Source organism: Podarcis tiliguerta, assembly GCF_965153285.1.
Source record: "Podarcis tiliguerta genome assembly, chromosome: 4".
NCBI lineage: Eukaryota > Metazoa > Chordata > Lepidosauria > Squamata > Lacertidae > Podarcis > Podarcis tiliguerta.
This window is the reverse complement of record NC_139537.1, coordinates 77,905,089-77,924,710: the sequence shown is the minus strand read 5'-3', so window position 1 is coordinate 77,924,710 and position 19,622 is coordinate 77,905,089. Positions and strand designations below refer to the sequence as shown.

The window sequence follows — 19,622 nt, the reverse complement described above, 5'->3', positions numbered from 1 at the left end:
ACACACACGAAGAAACCTGACCCTAAAGAGGCTTCTCAAAGTTTGAATAGTCAGTTTTATCTATAGTAAAACATCTTCCAAAGCAAGAGAAATCTCTCCTCCCAGAAGCCTCACTTTATTCCAAGTATACCTAAAGTTCACCATTTGCCGTCCACCGCTGCATGCATTTCATGGATTCACATGCCCCAGAACTACAAACAGGCCATGCCTGTTTCTCCTAGTCTTTTTACCCAGAGGTTTTGATAGGTGGCACATAGAGATACGATCTTAAATCCACTGGAATCAAGGTGGAAACTCCTCTCAAACTCCCACCTTTTTGCCTTACTGCATCAATGGTTTTCTGGAGAAACGATCTCAATCCACTCCAACAGTTATGCGTAGAGACATGCTCTGACCCTTCTGGGGCCACCTCCATAATCTTTGTTCTGCATGGTTTAGTAATGGAAGGCCAGAAGTGAAAAAGCTGGGCTCATCATGACTCATCAGCCCTGTTCCCAAGGATCTAAGAAGAGACTTCACTTCACCTAATGGTCAAGCTAACTGGGAGTTTATGTAGCAGTGGAGAGGGAACAGCTGGTTTATTCTGGCACCCTTCCTTACTTTCTCATGCTGGCTCCTCACCCCACACCACTGCAGCACTGCCCTCGAGTAGACCCATTGTCAAAACTGTCTAAACTTCTGCCAGCTTCCTGGACGACACAAAACAGGGTCCCAACAGGGTTGTTTTCTGGTTAGCTTTCCTTCCCGCAAAACCAGCGGCACAAGTGTCTTCCGCTGCGCTCCATTCATTCACACGAAAAACCCGAGAGTAGGACCCAGAGGGCAGGCTCAGGCTCCAACCTTCGCTTGTGGATCGGGGGAATCTGGTGCGTTTAGGATCGGCGATGTGCGCGCGCGCACGTAGCAAAAATAGCTGAACCTTCCTCCTTTACGCACGGGTACCAGAGAGAGAGAGAGCCTCGCCACCCGCTAACCAAGGCCCAGAGCTCCGCACTGTGCGCCCTGTAGAAGATGCAGGATCGGGCCACCTAGAAGGGCCAAGACTTTTCCTCCATTTGCTCCGAGAGCAGAACCCAAGCGCCCCCCAGACCAGATCCTGCGGCCTGGCGAAAGGGCCTTGGGCGCGCGAGGGATGCCAGACGTGCCCACCCACCTGCCTGTCCTTGCGCACCGCCCCCCGTCCCCAAAGCCCGGTCCGGGGAGAGATCCGGGCTCCCCGCGCACTTACTTGGAGTTGGAGGAGTTCCAGTAGATGGGCTCGAGCACCAGCGAGCTAGCCAGCACCGTCCGGCACAAAAGCACCCAGATCCCCCAGCAGCACCTCCCGAACGGGGATCCCCCCCGGCGCGCTACCATGGTCGGGGGCGCTGCCGCCGCCGCCGGGTCCTGTCCCAAAGGCTCGCCAACTCCGCGGAGGAAGACGACGACGAGGAGGAGGAGGACGACGAGCAGGCAAGCGAAGGCGGCGTCCACAATTCCTCCGCCAAGAAGAAGGAGCCACAACCACCAGCAGATCCCGGGCAGGGAACGAGCTCGCCCTGCCGGCTCAGTGCGTCGGGCGCCCGGGCGCCGGCATGGAGGAGGAGCCGCAATCCCCAACTGGAAGCGCCCGCCAAGGAGAGAGACGCCCGCCGCCGCCCCAAGGACCGGAGCGAAGGCCGGCAAGAGCACGGGAGAAAAGCGCCGGAACGCCCAAGTCCCCCGTCGGCGCGTCCTTGGCCGCCTCTATAAATCCACCTGGAGAAGGAGACGCAGCAGGTCCCGCCCGGCGCATCCGCGGGGCTTCATCCTCTCCTTGGCCCGGGATGAGGGCAAAACCAACCCGCAAAAATAGGCAGCCTTCCTCCCGCGGCGTCCAAGCGAGGCAAGCGAGAAGGCTCCGGCGGGCTCCCAGCGCCCGCGCCGAAGACGACCAGGCGTGGCGACGAGCTCACGGCTGGCGAAGGCGCACCGAGGAAGGCGCGCTCTCGCTCTCTCGCTCGCCGCAGCAGCAGCAGCCCCTTTTTTCTCTTTGCTTTCCCGCTTTCCTTTCCCCCCTCAACTTCCCCTCGTCCCCGCGCTGTGGTCCGCTTCCTCCTCCTCCTCCTTCTCCCCGCGCGGCTACAAGCGCTCCTCGCCGCGGGCTGCCGGACTTCCCCGCCGCGGACTCCTCGTTGGCTCCAGAGGCGAGAGTGAGGCTCCGAGCGCCGCTTCCTCGCTCCTCTCTATAAACGCGGCCACCCCCCTTCCCCGGCAACGGCGGCGCTGGTTGGGCGACGCCGCTGTCACTTACGCCAACCTCGCGCCCAGGCTCAGGCCCCGCATTCCGAAAGGGGCGGGACCTGCGCGCGGGCGGGGGGGGGGGGAGAGAGGGAGGGAAGGGCGGCGACAGGTAATCCAGTAGCTCCAGTCAGTCACCTCATAGGGTGGGGATCGTTATAGGTCGCAAACGCTCTTTGCCAGCCGAGTATTTTTATGTTGAAAATAAAAGCGCACTTAGATTTTTGTTCCTTTTAAAATAAAATAAAATAAAAACCTTTGTTTTAAAGGCGTTGGGAAAGCGTAGGGTGGCTTCTTTGGGCTCCCAAACTTTGAGGGACGGACCGGCGCTCCTCAGGCGTCTGGAGCGCAGCGCTCGCCGGGCCGAGCCGCCCCGCAATGCCACAACACCATAACCCTCGCGAAAGTCCCTTGAGGACTACTGGCTTGAGAAGCTCGAAGTCGAAGACTTAACTCCCCTCACGAGCCGCAGCGCTCACACACATACCCCTCACACGCGTTAGAGGAGGCCGTGAGAGAAACTCCTGAGGCGAGCGGGCGACCCCGCCGAAACTCGGAGACACCTGAGCGCCGCGGGTTCCCAATGGAAACGCGGGGGTTCCTTTTGCTGAGGGGCGCCTCGTTCCCACCTCGGGAGGCTGCAAACGAGGCTTCCCCCTTCTCCCTTCGGTTCTGGCTCATCCACCCGCATATCATTCCCCCCCCAAAAAAAAAAAACAACCCACACGGCCCCCGGGGGTCTGAGGGTGTGTCTTTGGGTGGCGTGGCTTGGAAAGAGTGGAACCCGGCTGAAATATGGAAGCCCCCCCCCCTTCCCACGAGAGGAAAAGCGGGGCAGCAGCCTGCGGAGAGGGAGCCCCGACCCGGCAGCGCGGCAGGTTCCCCGGCTCCGCAAACCCGGCCGCCGCCAGGTCTGCGCTGCTAAGCGGAACCGGCCTCCCTGCACAATTCCGTGGAGCCACAGCGCCCACTAGCGGCCGCGACGGTAACCGCAGCGGATTACAGCCGCGCTCGGGCGCTTCGACGGCGCGATCCTGAGCGCCGCTTTGCGCTGTAGTTGAATGGGGAGCCTTGCTTGATTTTTTTAAAATTAAAAGGGGAGGTTTGGGGATTTGTTGTTGAAATGTCCTGCTTTCGATCACCTCCGCATCGCGGGATGCTGGCCAAAACCGAGGAGCGCGCAAGGGAAAATCCCACTTTCCCATATGTTCCGGATTAGAACTTTGCGTAGCGGGGCAGTTAGCAACCCGACATTACGTGGAATGATACGAATTGCAATGGATAGAACAATCAAGCAATTTCCCTGCAATGTTTCGAAGGAGATGCGGTCTCTAATCTGCCACGATCCGATCATTTTATAAACATTTGGAGAGATGCAGCGAGCGAGGCCACAAACTGCTCTGTCAGAATTTAGAAGCTGGAAACTTTCTCCCAAGTTTGGAACATCAAAAACCAAGACAGTAAAAAAGTTATCTTAAATCTGTGCGTATTCCTCTCTCCTGCCTGCCCGCCCGCCCCCCGCTTTCAAAATCATCCGTTTCTTCTCATTTGATTAAAACAACCCAAATATCTTATTATTTTGGGATGAAGAAACCCCTTTTTCTTTTTAAGACAATTCTCGGTGGGGGGTGTATATGAGTTTTGTTGGATATTTATTTATGTTTAAGAGTTGGAGACGGTCTTGGTTCCTTTTGGAAGAAGCCAAACTCCCCTTTCCCAAAGCCGTGGGTGAAACTCCCTTTTCCCAAAGCCGTGCGACTCTGCTTTCCTGCCACCGTTTGGTCCGAATTAGCACTCGGTCCCGAGCTTGCCTTCGCCAATTGCACGAAAGGCGCGCGTCCGAGGCGCGCCGGGGTCTCTCGCCTGGCTCCCAGTTGGTTTCTCTCGCGCAAAAGTGCCAAGCGGGGCCGAGTCAACTGTGAATTCGGTGTCCTTTGTCGGGGGAGACCCGACGCCGACCAGAGAGGAGGGGGGAGGAGGAGGAGGAAATCCGGATTCTCACCCAGGAGACAATCGCTGGAAAGGTGACTCAGATATCTGAAGGTGAAACGTGGGGAGGGGGACCCGAAAAGGCGTCATTTACACACCATTTGCTCACTTGGAGGGATTCTCTGTCCAAACTTTTGCAAAGGTAAAGATACTTTTGCATAGATAAGGTTGTTCTTTCACAAGAGCCAGGAAGCCCGTCAACGGCTTTTTGCAAGGACCCAAGATAAAGTTAGGTGAACTTTGGAGAGACGGGGGTTGTTTGTTTAGAAGCGCGCCGGTTGAGTTGCTGTTAAAGTAAGGAAGGTGTGCATGTGTGTTTTGGGACACACACAACACATACACGCACACACGAGAAGCCGTTTCCATATACAGTATATATGGAAACGGCTTCTGATTGCATCCTCCGTGATGCTGAGCGTCCGGTGGAAACGAAAATAGGCTGAAAAACAGGCTAGCCCGGCGAAGAAAAGCCTGTCCAAAATTAGTGCCAGCCTCGGGCTTGGGGGGGGGGGGCAGGGAGGGTGCCTCGTGTCCCTTTTCCTCTTCCAGGCTCCGGAATCAGGGTTAACCTTGTCAAAGAAGGAGGGGGGGTCCCCTTTCGAAGAAAGAGGCACATCTGGAAAGCCTAAAAATAGCCCCAAGGAGCTAAAAATACGGGACGTCACAAAAGAGATTTGGCTGCAAGAAAGGGCAGCTGTAAATAGCCATGTCTGAAAGCGGAATACCATTTCTTTTATTTAAAAAAAAAGTAAGAAAAACAAACAAGCAACATTTTCTTATAGGGGAACAATCCGATTCCCATTTTAAAAGCAAACTCTGTAGGGATTCAGGGAAGCTCTGAAGGTTACACGTGTAAATACTCTCGACAATTCAATCATATATGTGTGTGTCTACTCAGCAGGAAGCCCCATTGTGTTTACTGGGATTTACGTCCAGGTAAGTAGGTGGAGAACTGCGGGCTTGTTTTAAAACTTTTCTTAAAAAAAAAAAAAAAGTATTTCTTTTAAGAAATCGGTCTGATCTGGCTCTCCTCAACCCTGAAGAGGCTTCCACCAAAGTTCAATGGCCGGTGCGGTCCCCAAGCAAGCGCTGCTCCTGGCGTAAATTTGGGCAGCTGCTTCTGCGCGCACGAGGCTGGTGCGCAAAGTGGCGAGCGAAAAAGTCGCCCTTCTGGTCAACTTCTGCGTTGGGATACAACAAGTCCCTCCTCCGACCCACGACCGTGGAAACGGTTTGCGGAGGATCCGGACTGCAGCCCCGTGGAAAATCCAGCCAAAGGGACCGGTAGGGTTTCCATCAAGCGACTTACAGCACCCCGAACCCAAATCCTCCTTTCCATGGAAACCGGGTTGCGCCACCGTTGCGAGCCAGCTCAGAATCACAAACTTCGGGTTGCTCGCTCGGGATTGCACGCAAATCTCCTTAATAATCTTTTTTTGGGGGGGGGCAGGGTGGGTTGACTATCTTCGGACAGATCTGAATCCACTTTCCCAGGAAACAGAAGAGGTTTTTTCCCCCCTTCAACCGGGACAGCAATTCTTCCAGAGCTTCTCCACCACCCCCTCCCCGCAAAAGTAAAATAAAAATCCCTTTGCTTCCTCGAGAAGGACCCAAACAGCCTCAAAAAGATTGGCCAGCCCGTTAGGAAATAAAACGGGAGGCTAAAGATGGTTTTGCCTCGATTTATTGTTTCAAAGGAGTGTTACTGGAGGCCACCCCGCTCCCGAGAAAAAGGAGATTTTAGCTGCGATCTGCACAGCCCCGTTTACTTAAACCCAAGTTATGTCTCTCTTCCCGGGACTAAAACTCAACAGCAACGCGGGGGAACAATCTGGTTCTGGGCTCCGCCGGCAGCGCAGCTTCGTTCCCAGGATGATCGTCCCGCGTTGTGCTGCTGGGCTGCCCATCCCAAACCATCGTTTCTCCTGCGCCTAGCGAGTGGATCGGGCCCCCTAAGGCCGAGCAGACCGCGCGGAGCCAGGAGGGAGAGGAAGCCGGAAAGTCTCGCTCAGCTCGGACGGAGGCAGGCGGTGGCTTCGCTTTCACGAAATTGTTCCCGAAAAGGATTTTCTCATTTGCCTGCTTCAACGCGGAAGCGAGTCCCGCCAAACTGGACTGAAGTTATTGCAGGGCGAATGTGCGCTCTTAGGCAAGGCCGCCTTTAGTTAAATTTTATTTATTCTGATTAAAAATAAATAAATAGGAGATTTATTCTTTGAAAACCGCGAATGAATTCCTGGGAATCTGGGCCTTACAGTGTAATTGTAAGAGGATTTGGGTCTGCCACATTTAAATTGGTAATAATTTATTATTATTATTATTATTATTATTATTATTATTATTATTATTATTATTATTTTATTTGTATGCCGCCCATCTGACTGGGTTGCCCCAGCCACTCTGGGCAGCTCACGAGGACAACAAAAAAGTAAAAACACAACAACACACAAAAACTTCCCAATAGTAAGATCAAGGGGGTGGGTGGGTTCGAGGGGGAGAGAAAATGCTTTCTTTAGTGATCTCCACTTTTCTACTAGGTTTTGGAAAAACTGGTCGCCATCCGGGAACAGTCGACCCAAGCTGCGTCTGCTCGCTGTCCATTAAAGCCTCTCGCCTGCAGCCTTACCTAAGCACATTTGTTGGGATTGAGGGACCCTGAAATCATGGGGATGTACTTGCAAAGTTAACTCCCTGTCAGGATCCAGCTTCCAGGCACTCCTGCTCCCTGCCACTGGCCTTTTCCAATGACTCAGAAGTAAGGAAGTATCTACCTTTGATACTAACAAGAGACTCATGGGAGACACTGCGGGGAGATCAGTTCTTTCCAAACAAGGTTGGGTCCTTAGGTTCCACAGCTACAAAGGGTTTCCATTGGTTTGATACAGCCCTAACTAAAAATAAAAATCCAGCCTATTTTCTTCAGTTCTGGGGTGCAAGACCCTGCACCCCAGCATTGTTTAGGAAAAGTCAGGAAAGGACTTTTAAGAAAGCATGTGTTTTCCCCCCAAACATCACCACTTCAGGTCATACTTGACTCAACGATTCCTCATTTCTCATGAACTTGCCAAAACCATGATTTCCTTCCCGTTCTGCCTTCCTCAAGCCAGTGGAACCCAATGCATCACAGGCTGGTCGTTCTTTCTTCCAGGAAGACACATTGAAGCAGAAGGCAGCAACTGTGTTCTTCCCTAAGAAGTTACAGTACTACTTCCACAATGTATGATCGCCTGTAACAGAGGTTCTTTGGATACATTTACGAGAAAGAAAAATTGGCAGGTGTCAGCAAGTTTCTCAGCCTTTTTTCTTTTAATTGGCCATGCAGGAAGTGGAGTAAAAAGAGAAAAGGAAAGGAGGTTTGCTAATGAATATGGGGAGGGGTAATCCACCTTGCCAGTTTAAACTGAAATGGACAGGTCAGCTGTCAGAATGACTTCCAAGATACAGTACAGTGTGCCAAAAAGAAAAAAAAGACATGCTGTCACACACTGAGCAGCATTAGAAAGGTATGCGTTATTGGATCCTAACATAACAATGAGTGAAATAACTATGTTTTAATATTAAAAGAAGAAAGCTTCCTTAGAATTTATCTGCAGAGCACACATCATGTTGCACCGGATCTGCAGGGAGTTTGAATAGGACCAGACCCTAACCATCTCCAACTCTGCAAACCACAGCAGCCTCAAACTACTGTTGTTGTTAAAAAAAACAAAAAACAAAAGGCAGGATTTTGTCTTTAAAATCAACTTTCGCTCCAGAGTTCTCAATATAAGGAAAGTGAAAATAGCAGCATTGTAGCATCTTAAAGACTTAAGAAATTTATTACAGTAAATGCCGGAACAAAATGGTTAGTCTTCCACACTTTGTTGTGGAAGGAATGCCTATCAGTCACTTGATCAAACTTACCATACTATATGGAAATAAAGCATGGGTTTATTAGGCAACTGAAATACAATTCTCATTAAAAATGTAGAGTAAATTTAGAGCTATATCTTTATAATTGGCCCAGACGTAAAGACCACTTGCAACCATAGGTGTTCATATTACATAAATATGTCTTCTGGTTATATGCATTCACTATTATTAGGTGATGCCAGGACCCTTCAGATATCCTTTCTATTTCACAGCTTAAACTCATGGTCCCCCCCCCCCCTCTTTTTGGTATCTTGTACATAAAAAACAAATACTAGTAAAATATATCAAATGTATTGAGGACTTGGGATGTTTTAAGTCCATGCATTTTTTTAAATAAAAAAAAATAACTATACTTGGACAGCACGGAGTTTTTAAAAATACCCTTCCCAATACATCTGCTTTTAGCTATCGCATCAGTTTAGTTACCATATAGTTTAAAGCAAACTATTGAGACTTGAAAGAACTTGGGTTCCCTTGGGTATTTTGCTAGCTTTTAGATAAACGCAGGTAGAAGTAAGAACAGCACAATGATTACAGCGGTATTAATTTATTAAAAACATTCTCAAAGATATTGACTGTTCAGCTGTTGTGTATTTCATCATCATCTTTTCATCCTGTAATCTGGGCAAACAGAACATGAGTCTCTTCCAGATCTGGGTCACATACCCGACGCAGAAGATGTTACATTGCTTGCAAAACTAAAAAAGGCACCATCACTCTTTTGTTCCTTTTTGATTCAACTATTCAAGTAAGAACGTTATGAACAAACTATGGATACTGCAGTTTTAGTAGAAACATTGTACATGACAACCGGGGTGGGGGAAATTCCTCTAGAACAGTTATGTTTGAAAACTGATCTGTCTATCTCGGTGCCAAAAATATTTTGGGACTGATAAAAACGTGCAGGATCCAAACGCTCCGTGCCTGAAGAAAAGGACTAGCATGTTAACCTTCATTCGTGTATACCATTACAATAACACAAAAAGCCTTTACAAAATTATTCTAGTGATCCAATTGCAAAACTTCCTATGCCAAAAAAATAAGTGCTTCAAATGGCATACATAGACTGTTACACCAGTCTAATATCACAAACCATAACTATTAATGGCTGGTGGACATGCCAGCAAATACTTTCAGTAGCCACAAGAATTTTTTAAAAAAATATGCATGTGGCAATTTTTATCTGTCCATTATGCTGGGGTGGGATGAAGATAAAGGGGAAGAATGCAAACGTTAGGAAAAATTAGTTTCATGAACACAAGGGTATTTTGACTTGTTCCCAAGTATAACCCTGTAATGCTGGATGGCACACTGCTTTTGAAACCGAGGGAAGTTTCAAAAGTAAACAATTCCACTAGACAGAGAAGCCTCATTAACTCTCTGAATGCTGGACAAAGAAAGATGCAGCAGATGAAATGAGGATCTTGTCAAAACATCATCTACCTCTAAGCCAGCGATAGCCACTAAACCGCACAGCTGTGATAGTTTCAAATTGTATGTGCAAGCTCGGCATAGAGAGCATGAAAAATATTAGTGACCTTAATACTAGTGTGCTTTTGGTTATGGGAAAACAAGTTTCTGTTCATTAACATAAAATATACATGCACTAAAAAAATTTACTTAAAACGTATGAATTTAAGACTTCACTTTATTCGGCAAATTGGTTTATTTACACAATTGGGAATGCTGGTTGAATTTTACCACTGGAATAAAAACAATTCTAGCAGAGACAATACTGAACTCCCTTTACACATCTCCAGCCAACACTGACCAACTTTTTCCTTACCTGTATCAGGAACATCAAGCACAATAGTGGGATAGTATCATAAGACACCGATATAACAAACCACTGAGGATCCAGTACACTGTGGGAATTTACCAATACTTTTGCCAAACTTTTTTTTAAGAAGTCAGCAAACCAGCATTAAAAATTAACATCAGAGTATAACTCTGAGATCAGTGGGTCAGTAAAAACCTTATCAGACCATACCATAATTCATAAAATGACCTGACCTGCATCAAGTCATTTTATCATAGAATCAAAACAGATTTATTATTTAAGAAGACAATGATCTGATAAGGATTTAACTCAATAGACATTAAAATAAGAGAGATGTAGAGCACAGCCCCTATTAGAACAAGCTAACTTTTCAGATGTCCAAAAAGCAAAGAAAAAATCACGAAAGAAAATAAAATAAAAAAACACTTCAACATGAAGCTACTATACAAAGTTTTGTTTCATTTTCCATTAGAGTTCAGAGCTGAAATTTAATCCTGACTCTTTAGTGAGAATGACAGTTTCGGCCTAGACTTTCCCTTGCCTAGGATCATTTTTTGCTCTTCCTTTTGCTGGCGTTGCCTCTCTTGTTCTAGTTTCATCCTCTCCTCATGAATTTTTCTTTGTTCTTCAACAATTTTCAATTGTTCTTCAGCCTATAACATGAAAACAGTAGAATTTAGATATTGTGCAATCCTCACACCCTATTTGCTGCTCCAACAATCCTACACTGGACCAATCCTATACTGCAGAAGACATTTGCCCAAAACACCCAAATCCTATACCCTTATTTAGGGTTATACAAACAAAATGGCTGAGCATACAATTTCATTGCCTTCCAGCTATTGAGCCTACCTTTATATACCTCTCTATACTCTCATTATTCTAAGGAAACAAAGCAAGTCATTTTCATGACCCTTACCTATCCCAAGCTATTTTCTTTTTTTAAAAAAAGTTGAAAACACTTTCACAAGACAGCATGCTCCAAAAGTGCAATAAAGGCACTGCAAAGTAAAATCAGTAAGTCCCCCCCCCCCTTTAAATTCTCTCGTGGTTACATATAGCTGGAGACCAAGGTTTTACCATTAGCTTCAACAAGAATAGGCAAGATCTCAGAAATCTGAAATATGGGTTTGATGCAGCAGTTGCAGTTGCTGCATGTGAAAAGACCTGTTCCACTCGTTTCATGAGATTATTATACAAAAACAAGTGAAACTGAATTATTTCTTCCCTTTGTAAAAACTGTTGCACAGGCATGAAAACTGCTACAGGACACAGCTACTCTAACCCTGTGCAAACTCATCCACTAGCACTTATGCAAGCATTTGCAGAACAGCACCAGAGCGTATTTTAATTCTCATTGGGGTCATGCTGATCTCTATGTCTCTCTTTCACCCTTTGCAAAGATGTTTAGGAAGGTCCCCCAACATTTTGGAATCAATTTTCAGGGAACTAGGAAGGAGAGATCATTGACCTTTAGCTACAATTCAGCACAGAGTTAAATGTTCTCAAATCCAATTATTTAAATTGACCGAAGTGTTCTTAACATTGCCAAGTTGTACACTATCATAGCTGCACGTCAAAACTTTACTTCTACTTACCAATTTAGCTTGTGCTTCTGCAATTTTTCGATTATTCTCTTCTAGTATTCGTTCTAGCTCCTCACGCTTTGCACGCTCTTCCTCCTAAAGGGGAGGACAGGTTAAGATGTTAGAAAAGTAAAATACTCACTCACCCATCTGCACTAGTCTTCCTAGGAATTTCTTCTGTGAACTGTCTTAAAGGGGCAGCTTTTATAGCCACCGTCTTTTGTCTTTCAAACAGCAAACTGTGCAGCCACTAAACTTGGTCTCTAGCTCTAAATTTAAATCATCCCTCCCAGTCCAAACAGCAATCAACTAAACCCTCCCTAGTCAAGAGAACCCTAGCCAGTTATTACTAGTATTTTAATATCACACAAATCAACAAGGACAACTACAAAAACTGGATAGTATTTACCAAATTAAAAGAGTAATATATAAAATATAAATAAAGTGAATAGTTTGTCTCACCAATCATGTATACCTACGTATTCTTTACCTATACTCCTTTAATCAGCATTAAAAGTTGAATATTTACTGTCTTGTCCAGTGTCCTGCAGAGTGTGCTCCTCGGCTGCCATACGCGCCAGCTTCCTCTTTAAAATGATTTGTACTGTTAGCTTGGCAATGCCTGCATCAGCAGCTCAACCATTTATAAAGAAACAACATACAAGGAAGGCTGAGCTGAGGAATGCAGATGTTTACGGTAAGAAGGAACAAAAATATGTAAAACATTCCTAAGGCAAACAATTAATAAGAAAAAAAATACATTTACTGTTAGCGAAAAGTACAAATGGCAATCCATACTCCGTAGGAACTATGGGCTTCCTTCGTGGGTGAATGGACTGAACATCCTAGGGTGTGACAAGCTTAAGAGACAGTATCAAACTGTCCCTTCTGCAATTTAAACTGGAGTCCGGGAATCCAGGGAAAGTATGAGAGTGAAATCGCATCTGAAACTAGAGTTCCCTTCATCAATTTTAAAGAAACTTTGTTATGCAAACCATAAGCAAAAATATTGCAAGAAGGTTCAAGAATAATTTCAGTTATCATCATAAATATTCAAATTATTTAAATATGTGGAGGTTTTGCTAAATCAGCCTGAGGTCTGCACAAAAATATAGTAAATAAGAAACAAAGCAAGTATGTGAAGAAAATACTTCTTGCTATGTCTAGTAACCAGCTACAGGTTGGCACCCTTCACTCCAGGAATTCAAGGTTATGATGTGTGATAAAAGGGTCCTGATGGGAACAGCCATTATCATGCTTATTCCCTGCTGCTCAATTATCTACTCTTTGGGAAGGCACCATTACTCCAGCCAAAATCCATCATGCAAAGTTTTGTTTTTCAAACTGAAATCTTAAAAGCAATTCAGCGGTTACTTATAGCCAAAGTTTAGATTTGTAAAAATCAAACTGAATTTATAGCACATGCAGTTATTCTGTATTTTAAACATCCTGCATCATACAAAAAATCATGAGGGGGGGATGGGGAAATCATCTTACTGAAGCTTCTCTCCTATTGACAACTAATGAACTAAATCAACTTGGTCAAATCACGAATTGGGGGGGGGGGAATTGGCATGAGTTGTCTGACACTCAGCACGGCTTTCTGTAGAGTGAAAATGAGTTTAACTTGAAGTTTTGGGATCCTGGAGTGATTAGTGCTGGCAAGCATTAAAACCTCCAGTAGCAAATTACTGACTGCCTCACAGAAAGACATTTTCAGCTTCTGCTCCAGCTGCTGACAGAAGAAGTCACATGTTTAGCTCAACTTCAGACAAGGACAACCTGCTCTTTTACAACTCTCTAGTCTAGAGGAAAAGAAGTTGTTAGTAGTCACTGAAAAAATGGATCTCATGAGTTTGGCGTAGGCCTTTTGTGAAGGAAGTGAATGGGACCAGAGTTCCGGAATTATTCCACTGTGTTTTGAAGAAGAATGTGTGATTGCCTTAAAGGGAGAATAAGAAAATCTATTTGTTTAAAGAAAGGTAGTGCAGCTCAGCATTGCACCCTGCTTTTTATTTCCCGCCCCCTGACTGAAGGCATAAAGCCTCTTACAGTCTAGGTAAAACAAAACAAACGAGGGATACATAGTCACAGATTGTTTAACCCATTGCCCCCATAAGAAAGGACTGTGGATATATCCTGCAGCCATGGCAAAAGTTTCAAACCATTCTCAAATATGTAGGTCAGTTCCATTAAAATTCAAGTATCCTTTGCACAGGTTTTTATAGGAGAGTAACTGTTTTAGGTATCAGTGAGCTCCTCTGAATAAGTTAGAAATTAACTTTCGCAGCAATGCAAGTTTACACAAGAAGGGAATTAGATTTGCTGTATTCCATCTCCTTCTGAACGCAACAGGAGGCACAACCCGACACTGAAAGTTTTGCCATGGACTGTCTCTACTTTCCAAACGACCGAGCGTTACCTCTCTAGCCTTTTGTGCTGCAAGTTCAGCTTGTCGCTGTCGCTCGAGTTCTTCGAGCAACTGTTTTTCCATGATGCGCTTAGCCTCCTCCACCCTGCGCAGAACTTCCCGCTCAATCTCATCTTTCCGTTTCTCCAGTTCTTCTTCTACCCGCTTTGCTACAAGTTCCTCCACTCTTCGAGCCGTCTCTTCCTCAATAAGCTTCTCTTCTATTTCTTGCTGCCGGCTGCAAGGACAGAAATACCAAATCAATGATTTTTTGTCACCTCCAGTGTGATACATCATGTATTAAGTTTTGCACAGATGTGTGCATCTGCATAGCAGGCACTGCATATGTACACAAGTGGAACTATAGGATTCAACAGTAAGTATTGCTTTCTGCCACCCGCCACGCCCCCAGTTTCATAAGTCCCTAAATACAGGCATAGATCATTTTGCACAGGGTGTGGGTGTGTGCTTTCCTGGCCCCTGCATGCATCAGCAGAGCACGTATAAGCCCCCCCCCTTGCCTTCCAGATCCAAAAGGACCCGCATGTCAATTGGACATGCACCTGTGCAGCAATGCCAAGCATGCTATAATTAAAAAACTATCTATTTCTATGTAAAATATAATGGAACCGTATGTATTTGACCCACAAGGTCATCACCAGAGGCCTTTCTTCAAGTACCACTGCCAAGTAAGATCTGGCAGGCTGCTACAATGGAGACAGCCTGGCCCTTTCAGAGAGAGCACCACAGCAGTGCAATTGCCCTTCCTAAACAGGCTTGCCTGGTGCCTACTATATACTTTTTTGCTGTCAGGCAAAGGTATTTTTATTCTCCCTGCCTTTTCTGGAGCTCTGATCTGATGGAAGTTTAAAGACTCATCTGCACTTGGTTTCATTTCTTTGCTTTAATGTGATTTAAGTTTTGTATTTTAGGTGTTTATTTTGTATTTTAACAGCTTTCAGGTATGCCACTGGGAGAATAAAGAAAAAAGCCACAATGTTACGCAAGCCGACTTAGGCTTAAAAAAAGCTTCTCCTTGCTCTTCTCTGCAGCACCTCCCTCTGTGCCCACCCAATCTGCTCTGGAGAATCCCACAACCCTCCTGAGGGGAATGGTTGCTGCAGGGAAGAGAAGCAGTCCTGTTTTGGAAGTCTGTTCTGCTGATGGGCAGGACCAATTAAATATCACCTTAAATAACCATACAATTTAATGTCAGAAATGCCAAAGCTTTATGCTACAGCGAACATGAAGAACAAGCCAGAGGGGCAAAATCTGCCTTTTTTAAACAGTGTCACATAATCATCTCCTTGATTATTAGCTATATGAAAACAAGGCAGCATTTAATCTTAATGTAGTGCTGAAAATCATGACAGCCAAATATTACTTTTTAGGTTATTAATGTATTGGGGGGGGGGTGTTTAGGGGAACATGGGGCAAAAAATTGTCTCAACACAATTTCAAACTTTTTCCTGCAACTGTGGGGCCCTGAATCACTGGCCATAGTGACATTCTTATAAACCCCACTCTTTTTCCTGTAAGAGAAGCATACACTTAACTCCTGCCCATTAAATGCAATGGTATATATTTTTTGCTGAGATTCTGAGAGCACAATACACAAGGACTCCTCATGCTGCCAGCTGAATCCTTTGACACTATGAAAATTAAAACAGTCTGTGGTAAAAAGTGAGGTTCTGTGTGCTGCAGTACTTGTGACAGCCCACATGTGTAAGAATCTGTTGTGGAGACTGGAAACAGAACAAGCCTACATGAAGTGTTGTATACATTATGGAAATTATACTTTTAAAAAGTTGTCGTGCGCTATGCTGCATACATCATGTAAGCTAATGAGGGTACACAATATGTAGGGTTGCCCCCCAACCTCCCCCCCCCCCAGATAGTTCTTTCCAGGATACTGTACAAAAACTTTTAATAAGAAAATAGTGCATTATGTTGCTTCCTTCTGCATGTTAGGATGAATGGCCTTATGCTTAAAGACCATTGGAGCAGCTCACTTAACTCTGGCTTACAGTGGCTCTCCAAGGTATTTAATGGCTTTAGCCTACCACCAAATCACCTTTTAAATTATGATGTGTCAGGGTTAAGCAGGGACCTCACTGATTTTTATAAAGTATATGTGATTTTATATTTATCCAGAAAGGTAAGCCCATGTTCTACCAATGAACTTTGACAATTCTACCTTCTTTACATCAAGCATCTAAGCATTCTACAATTTTCAAAATATACTGATTTGTACAATAACAAAATGATAATTAGCTTTTCCCACAATCTATGGATTCTTACAGTTTCAGAACTACAGTTCTGTAAGTCAAGATTTTAATTACTTAGCAGGAACAGACCAACTCAAACATCTTCAATTCTGCTTTTCAGTTTGAGTCAAGGATCAAACTTTACTTCTCATTAGGACATGATCCCTGCTGACCTTTCGGTGCAAGAATGCATTTCATGTAGCAATACCATTCACAAGTCATAAGACTGAAGTGGGCCTTCTGTCAAACACTCAGAAGCATGTGTCTACAGAACCCATTGAAAAAGAATGTCAACTAAATAAAATTAATCTGAAGAACTAATTTTTCAAATTTACAAATCTGTATTTTTTTAAAATCCCAGAAGAAAATGCGCTATAACTAATTTACACTGGATAGACTATTCCCTCTCTAAGCAGAATAAAAGATCAGAAAGGTTTCTTTAATTACAGTGGCTCAGTGCCAGTTCAGACACTATATCTGTTGGCTTTTTCATGCAAATAGCTGCTCCACAGAGTGGCCAACTTCTCTGAACAATGTAATGTATTCATGGAGCGCAGCAGCACCTTCCCTGAGCAGGGAGTACTGGGCGTAACAAAATCCCTACTTCAAGCAGGGATGAGCAGCCTTATCCTATGTTACACTGCTCACAAGTGTCAGATTTGCACACAAGGTGATCTGCATGAGTAAGGCACTGGACACTGTTAATAACCCAGTTACTGTTCAAAATGTGGAGCACAGATAAAATGCTAATAAGCTTACATTGCTTATAAAAAGAACAATATTTGTGTATGTGCTATACTGGTATAAGGATTCTGATAGCATTAGAATAAATCAGTTTGTTCATCAAGTAAACGAAGAACAGTTTTTGAAGGCTCCAATCCTCCAGTAGTACTCCACTAGCATTTCTAACTAAATCTATTGAATTGTTTTTCCCACTTACCAAGATACATGTGGCATCAACCAGGGCTGTGTGTGTGTGTGTGTGAAATTCAAGAATAATTATCAGAGATGTATTACAGATCTAGATAGCTCTCATCCTATAAGACTGCAACTGTTCTGTGTGCAACACTGCAGCCAGAACACTTCAATGTGCCTCATTCTGAAGCTTTTAGCAACCCACACACTTCACCAAGTCTCTATATGCAGCACTATTCTTCCTTCTGCTTAGTTCAGCCTGCACGGTAAGGGAGGAATGAGAGGGGGAGGGAGTGCTTCAACATGATGTACAGGAAACCTCCCTTGCAGTGAGAGCTTGGGCTGCAATGTAGTAACACCAAAGAGCTGCAGTGAGAACTGTTCTATGTCTACGTGCACATCCTAAGTATTGCTACACCACTACGGACAGTACAGTCTAGGAAAAGGACTTGGTTCAAAATGTATAAACCTTCCCTCTAAAGGGAAGGATTGCAGCTTAATGGAAGAGCACCTGCCTCGCATGCAGAAGACACCATATTTAATCATTGGTATCTGCACAAATGGCTGGGAAAGACTTCCAGTCGGAAACCCCAGAGAGCAGCTCACAGTCGTTATCCTGTTAGACGGACCCATGGTCCAACTTTGTATAAAGCGGTGTAAGTCGACTGCATCTGCAGAGTATATTACAACGACATGAGCAAGGTAAAGAAATCACCCCAGAAAAGTGCCCCTTTAGTATAACTTTCCATCAAGCAAACCTGCCCGGGTTTTCCTCCCCACTCTGATAGCCGTCAAGTAAATTCAGCAAATAAAGCTGCCTACGGATTCCTGCGTTGCAGGGAGTTGGACTAGATGACCCTTTCTACAATTTTCCATGGTTCTACATACTGGAATAAATGCAATAAATGAAAATGCAACTGCATGCTTGGAGCCTTGAAAAGGTGACAGGGAAGAAGAGAGGCCGGAACTTTCTTGACAAGCAGCAGGCAGGCCAAGTCCAAAGAAGCCAGAGGAGGACGAAAGGCCTTCCTTGCAACAGAGAAACAGGGGAGGAAAACACAAAAAACACAAAAGGGGGCTGTCCTTCTCCTTCAGATGCCACGTGGGCGTGCAGCCAGGTGACCTGTCAGCAGCAGGATCTTCAGCACACGTGCTACACAGGACCTGTCCCCAGCATCCATGACAGTTGCATCCTGCTCTTTTTCGGATGATCCCCTACTCCCTCCCCCTCCGTGCCCAAACCCTCCCACCCGCTGTCTCTTTTCAAATCAGAAACGCCCCCACGCGCTTATGCCAAGAGCAGCGTCTGCTGCGAAGTCCGCCCCTTCGCCGCCGGCCCACCAGCAGCTCCTCTTTCCAGGAAAACCCACCTCACTAGCCAGAGACCATGGGGGGCGGCGGCTTTATTGGCGTCGCTCCCCCCCCCCCATCTCCCCCTATACCCCAAAGGCTCACATTTTCCTCTGCCTCTCGAACTCGGCCTTCTTCTCCTCCTCCTCGCGCTTCTGCTTCTCGTCCAGGCTGCTGCGCTTGCTGACGGTCCGGCCGAAGATGTCGATGCGGTCGGGCGGGGAGGAGGCCCTCTCCCGCTCCCTCTCCCTCTCGCGGTCCCTCCTGGACGGCGCGGTGTTGGAGCGGGACCTGGAGCGGGACTCCCTCCGCCGGCTCCGCTTGCTCTCCCGGGATTTGGAGCGCTTCCTCGCCCTCTCTTTCTCCCGGGAGCGGGACCGGGAGCGGCTCCGGTTCTTCTTGTTGTGCTTGGAGCTCTTGACGCGCTTCGAGTGCGACGAGCTCCGCGAGCGGGAGCGGCCCATCCCCGAGGAGCCCGGCTCCGAGGTCTTCAGCAGCACGGACCCGGGGAAGGACCCGGCATCCACTCTGCCCCTACGCGGGGAGGCGGGAGGAGGAGGCCGCTTCGGAGCTTTCTCCCTGCAAGGCCTCAAAAGCCCGGCAGCAGCGGCGGCGGATGGTTTGGCTGGTGGACAAGATGGCGGCCACCTCAGCTTCGAGTCACACGGAGGGGGGAGGGAGGGAAGAGGAATTCTCCTCCTTCCTCCCGGCCCACAATGCGCCGCGCGCGCCCCCACAATGCACCGCGGCGTCGCGCCTTGGAGAGGGAAAGCGGAGGGTGGGAGGTAGAGAAAGCGCCGCAGTTCTCTCCGGAAATAGCCGAAGAAGCTGCGGCGAGTTTTCACGAAGGAGCGACCGCTTAAGCGGCGAGCGGAGCGGTGACGTTAGGAGCGGAGCGCTTAAGCGGTGACGGAAATTGCCGAGCGCGGCGCGAAGCGTTGAAGAGCGGAGCTGCGTTGGTTTGGGCGTGGCTTGGAACCAGGGAAAGGGCGAATGGGCGGAGCTCGGGCCGGCTGGGAAATTGTGGAAGTGGCAGGCATCTTAAATATTTATAAATATTATAAATAAAATATATAAAAATATTTTATTTTTAAAAAATGGAATATATAACACAGTATATATTTATGATATATTGTATATAAATATATAATGTA

General features: G+C 46.3%; 2 protein-coding genes and 1 long non-coding RNA gene across 6 annotated transcripts in view; 1 reads left to right on the top strand and 2 right to left on the bottom strand.

Moving 5' to 3' along the window:
• Nucleotides 1-2,203, bottom strand: part of EFNB2 (ephrin B2) — a 57,480-nt gene extending 55,277 nt beyond the window's left edge. The window contains exon 1 of one of the 2 annotated variants that reach the window (XM_083438053.1): nucleotides 1,229-2,203. In XM_083438053.1, the coding sequence (XP_083294179.1) occupies nucleotides 1,229-1,356 (128 nt within the window). In that variant the 5' untranslated portion in view covers nucleotides 1,357-2,203. The remainder of the gene's footprint in view (nucleotides 1-1,228) is intronic. The other variant, XM_083438052.1, reaches the window with a different exon arrangement.
• Nucleotides 2,204-8,189: 5,986 nt separating this feature from the next.
• Nucleotides 8,190-9,595, top strand: LOC310676431. Its single transcript, XR_014510567.1, has 2 exons — nucleotides 8,190-8,628; nucleotides 8,672-9,595. It is a non-coding gene; the product is annotated as an uncharacterized lncRNA (long non-coding RNA).
• A 195-nt stretch (nucleotides 9,596-9,790) lies between these two features.
• Nucleotides 9,791-19,192, bottom strand: ARGLU1 (arginine and glutamate rich 1). 3 transcript variants are annotated; one of them, XM_083438098.1, is made up of 4 exons: nucleotides 18,574-19,178; nucleotides 13,949-14,174; nucleotides 11,539-11,622; nucleotides 9,791-10,593 (listed from the first exon to the last, which is right to left on the bottom strand). In XM_083438098.1, exons 1-4 carry the CDS (start codon nucleotides 18,930-18,932, stop codon nucleotides 10,429-10,431), a joined length of 834 nt encoding a protein of 277 aa, XP_083294224.1. In that variant the 5' UTR covers nucleotides 18,933-19,178; the 3' UTR covers nucleotides 9,791-10,428. The 3 variants fall into 3 exon arrangements, 2 of the variants coding, with proteins under 2 accessions (XP_083294224.1, XP_083294225.1); XR_014510453.1 differs by lacking the exon at nucleotides 9,791-10,593 and having other exon boundaries at nucleotides 11,562-11,622; nucleotides 12,056-14,174; nucleotides 18,574-19,192; XM_083438099.1 differs by lacking the exon at nucleotides 9,791-10,593 and having other exon boundaries at nucleotides 11,562-12,113; nucleotides 18,574-19,151.
• Between the last annotated feature and the right edge of the window lie 430 nt (nucleotides 19,193-19,622).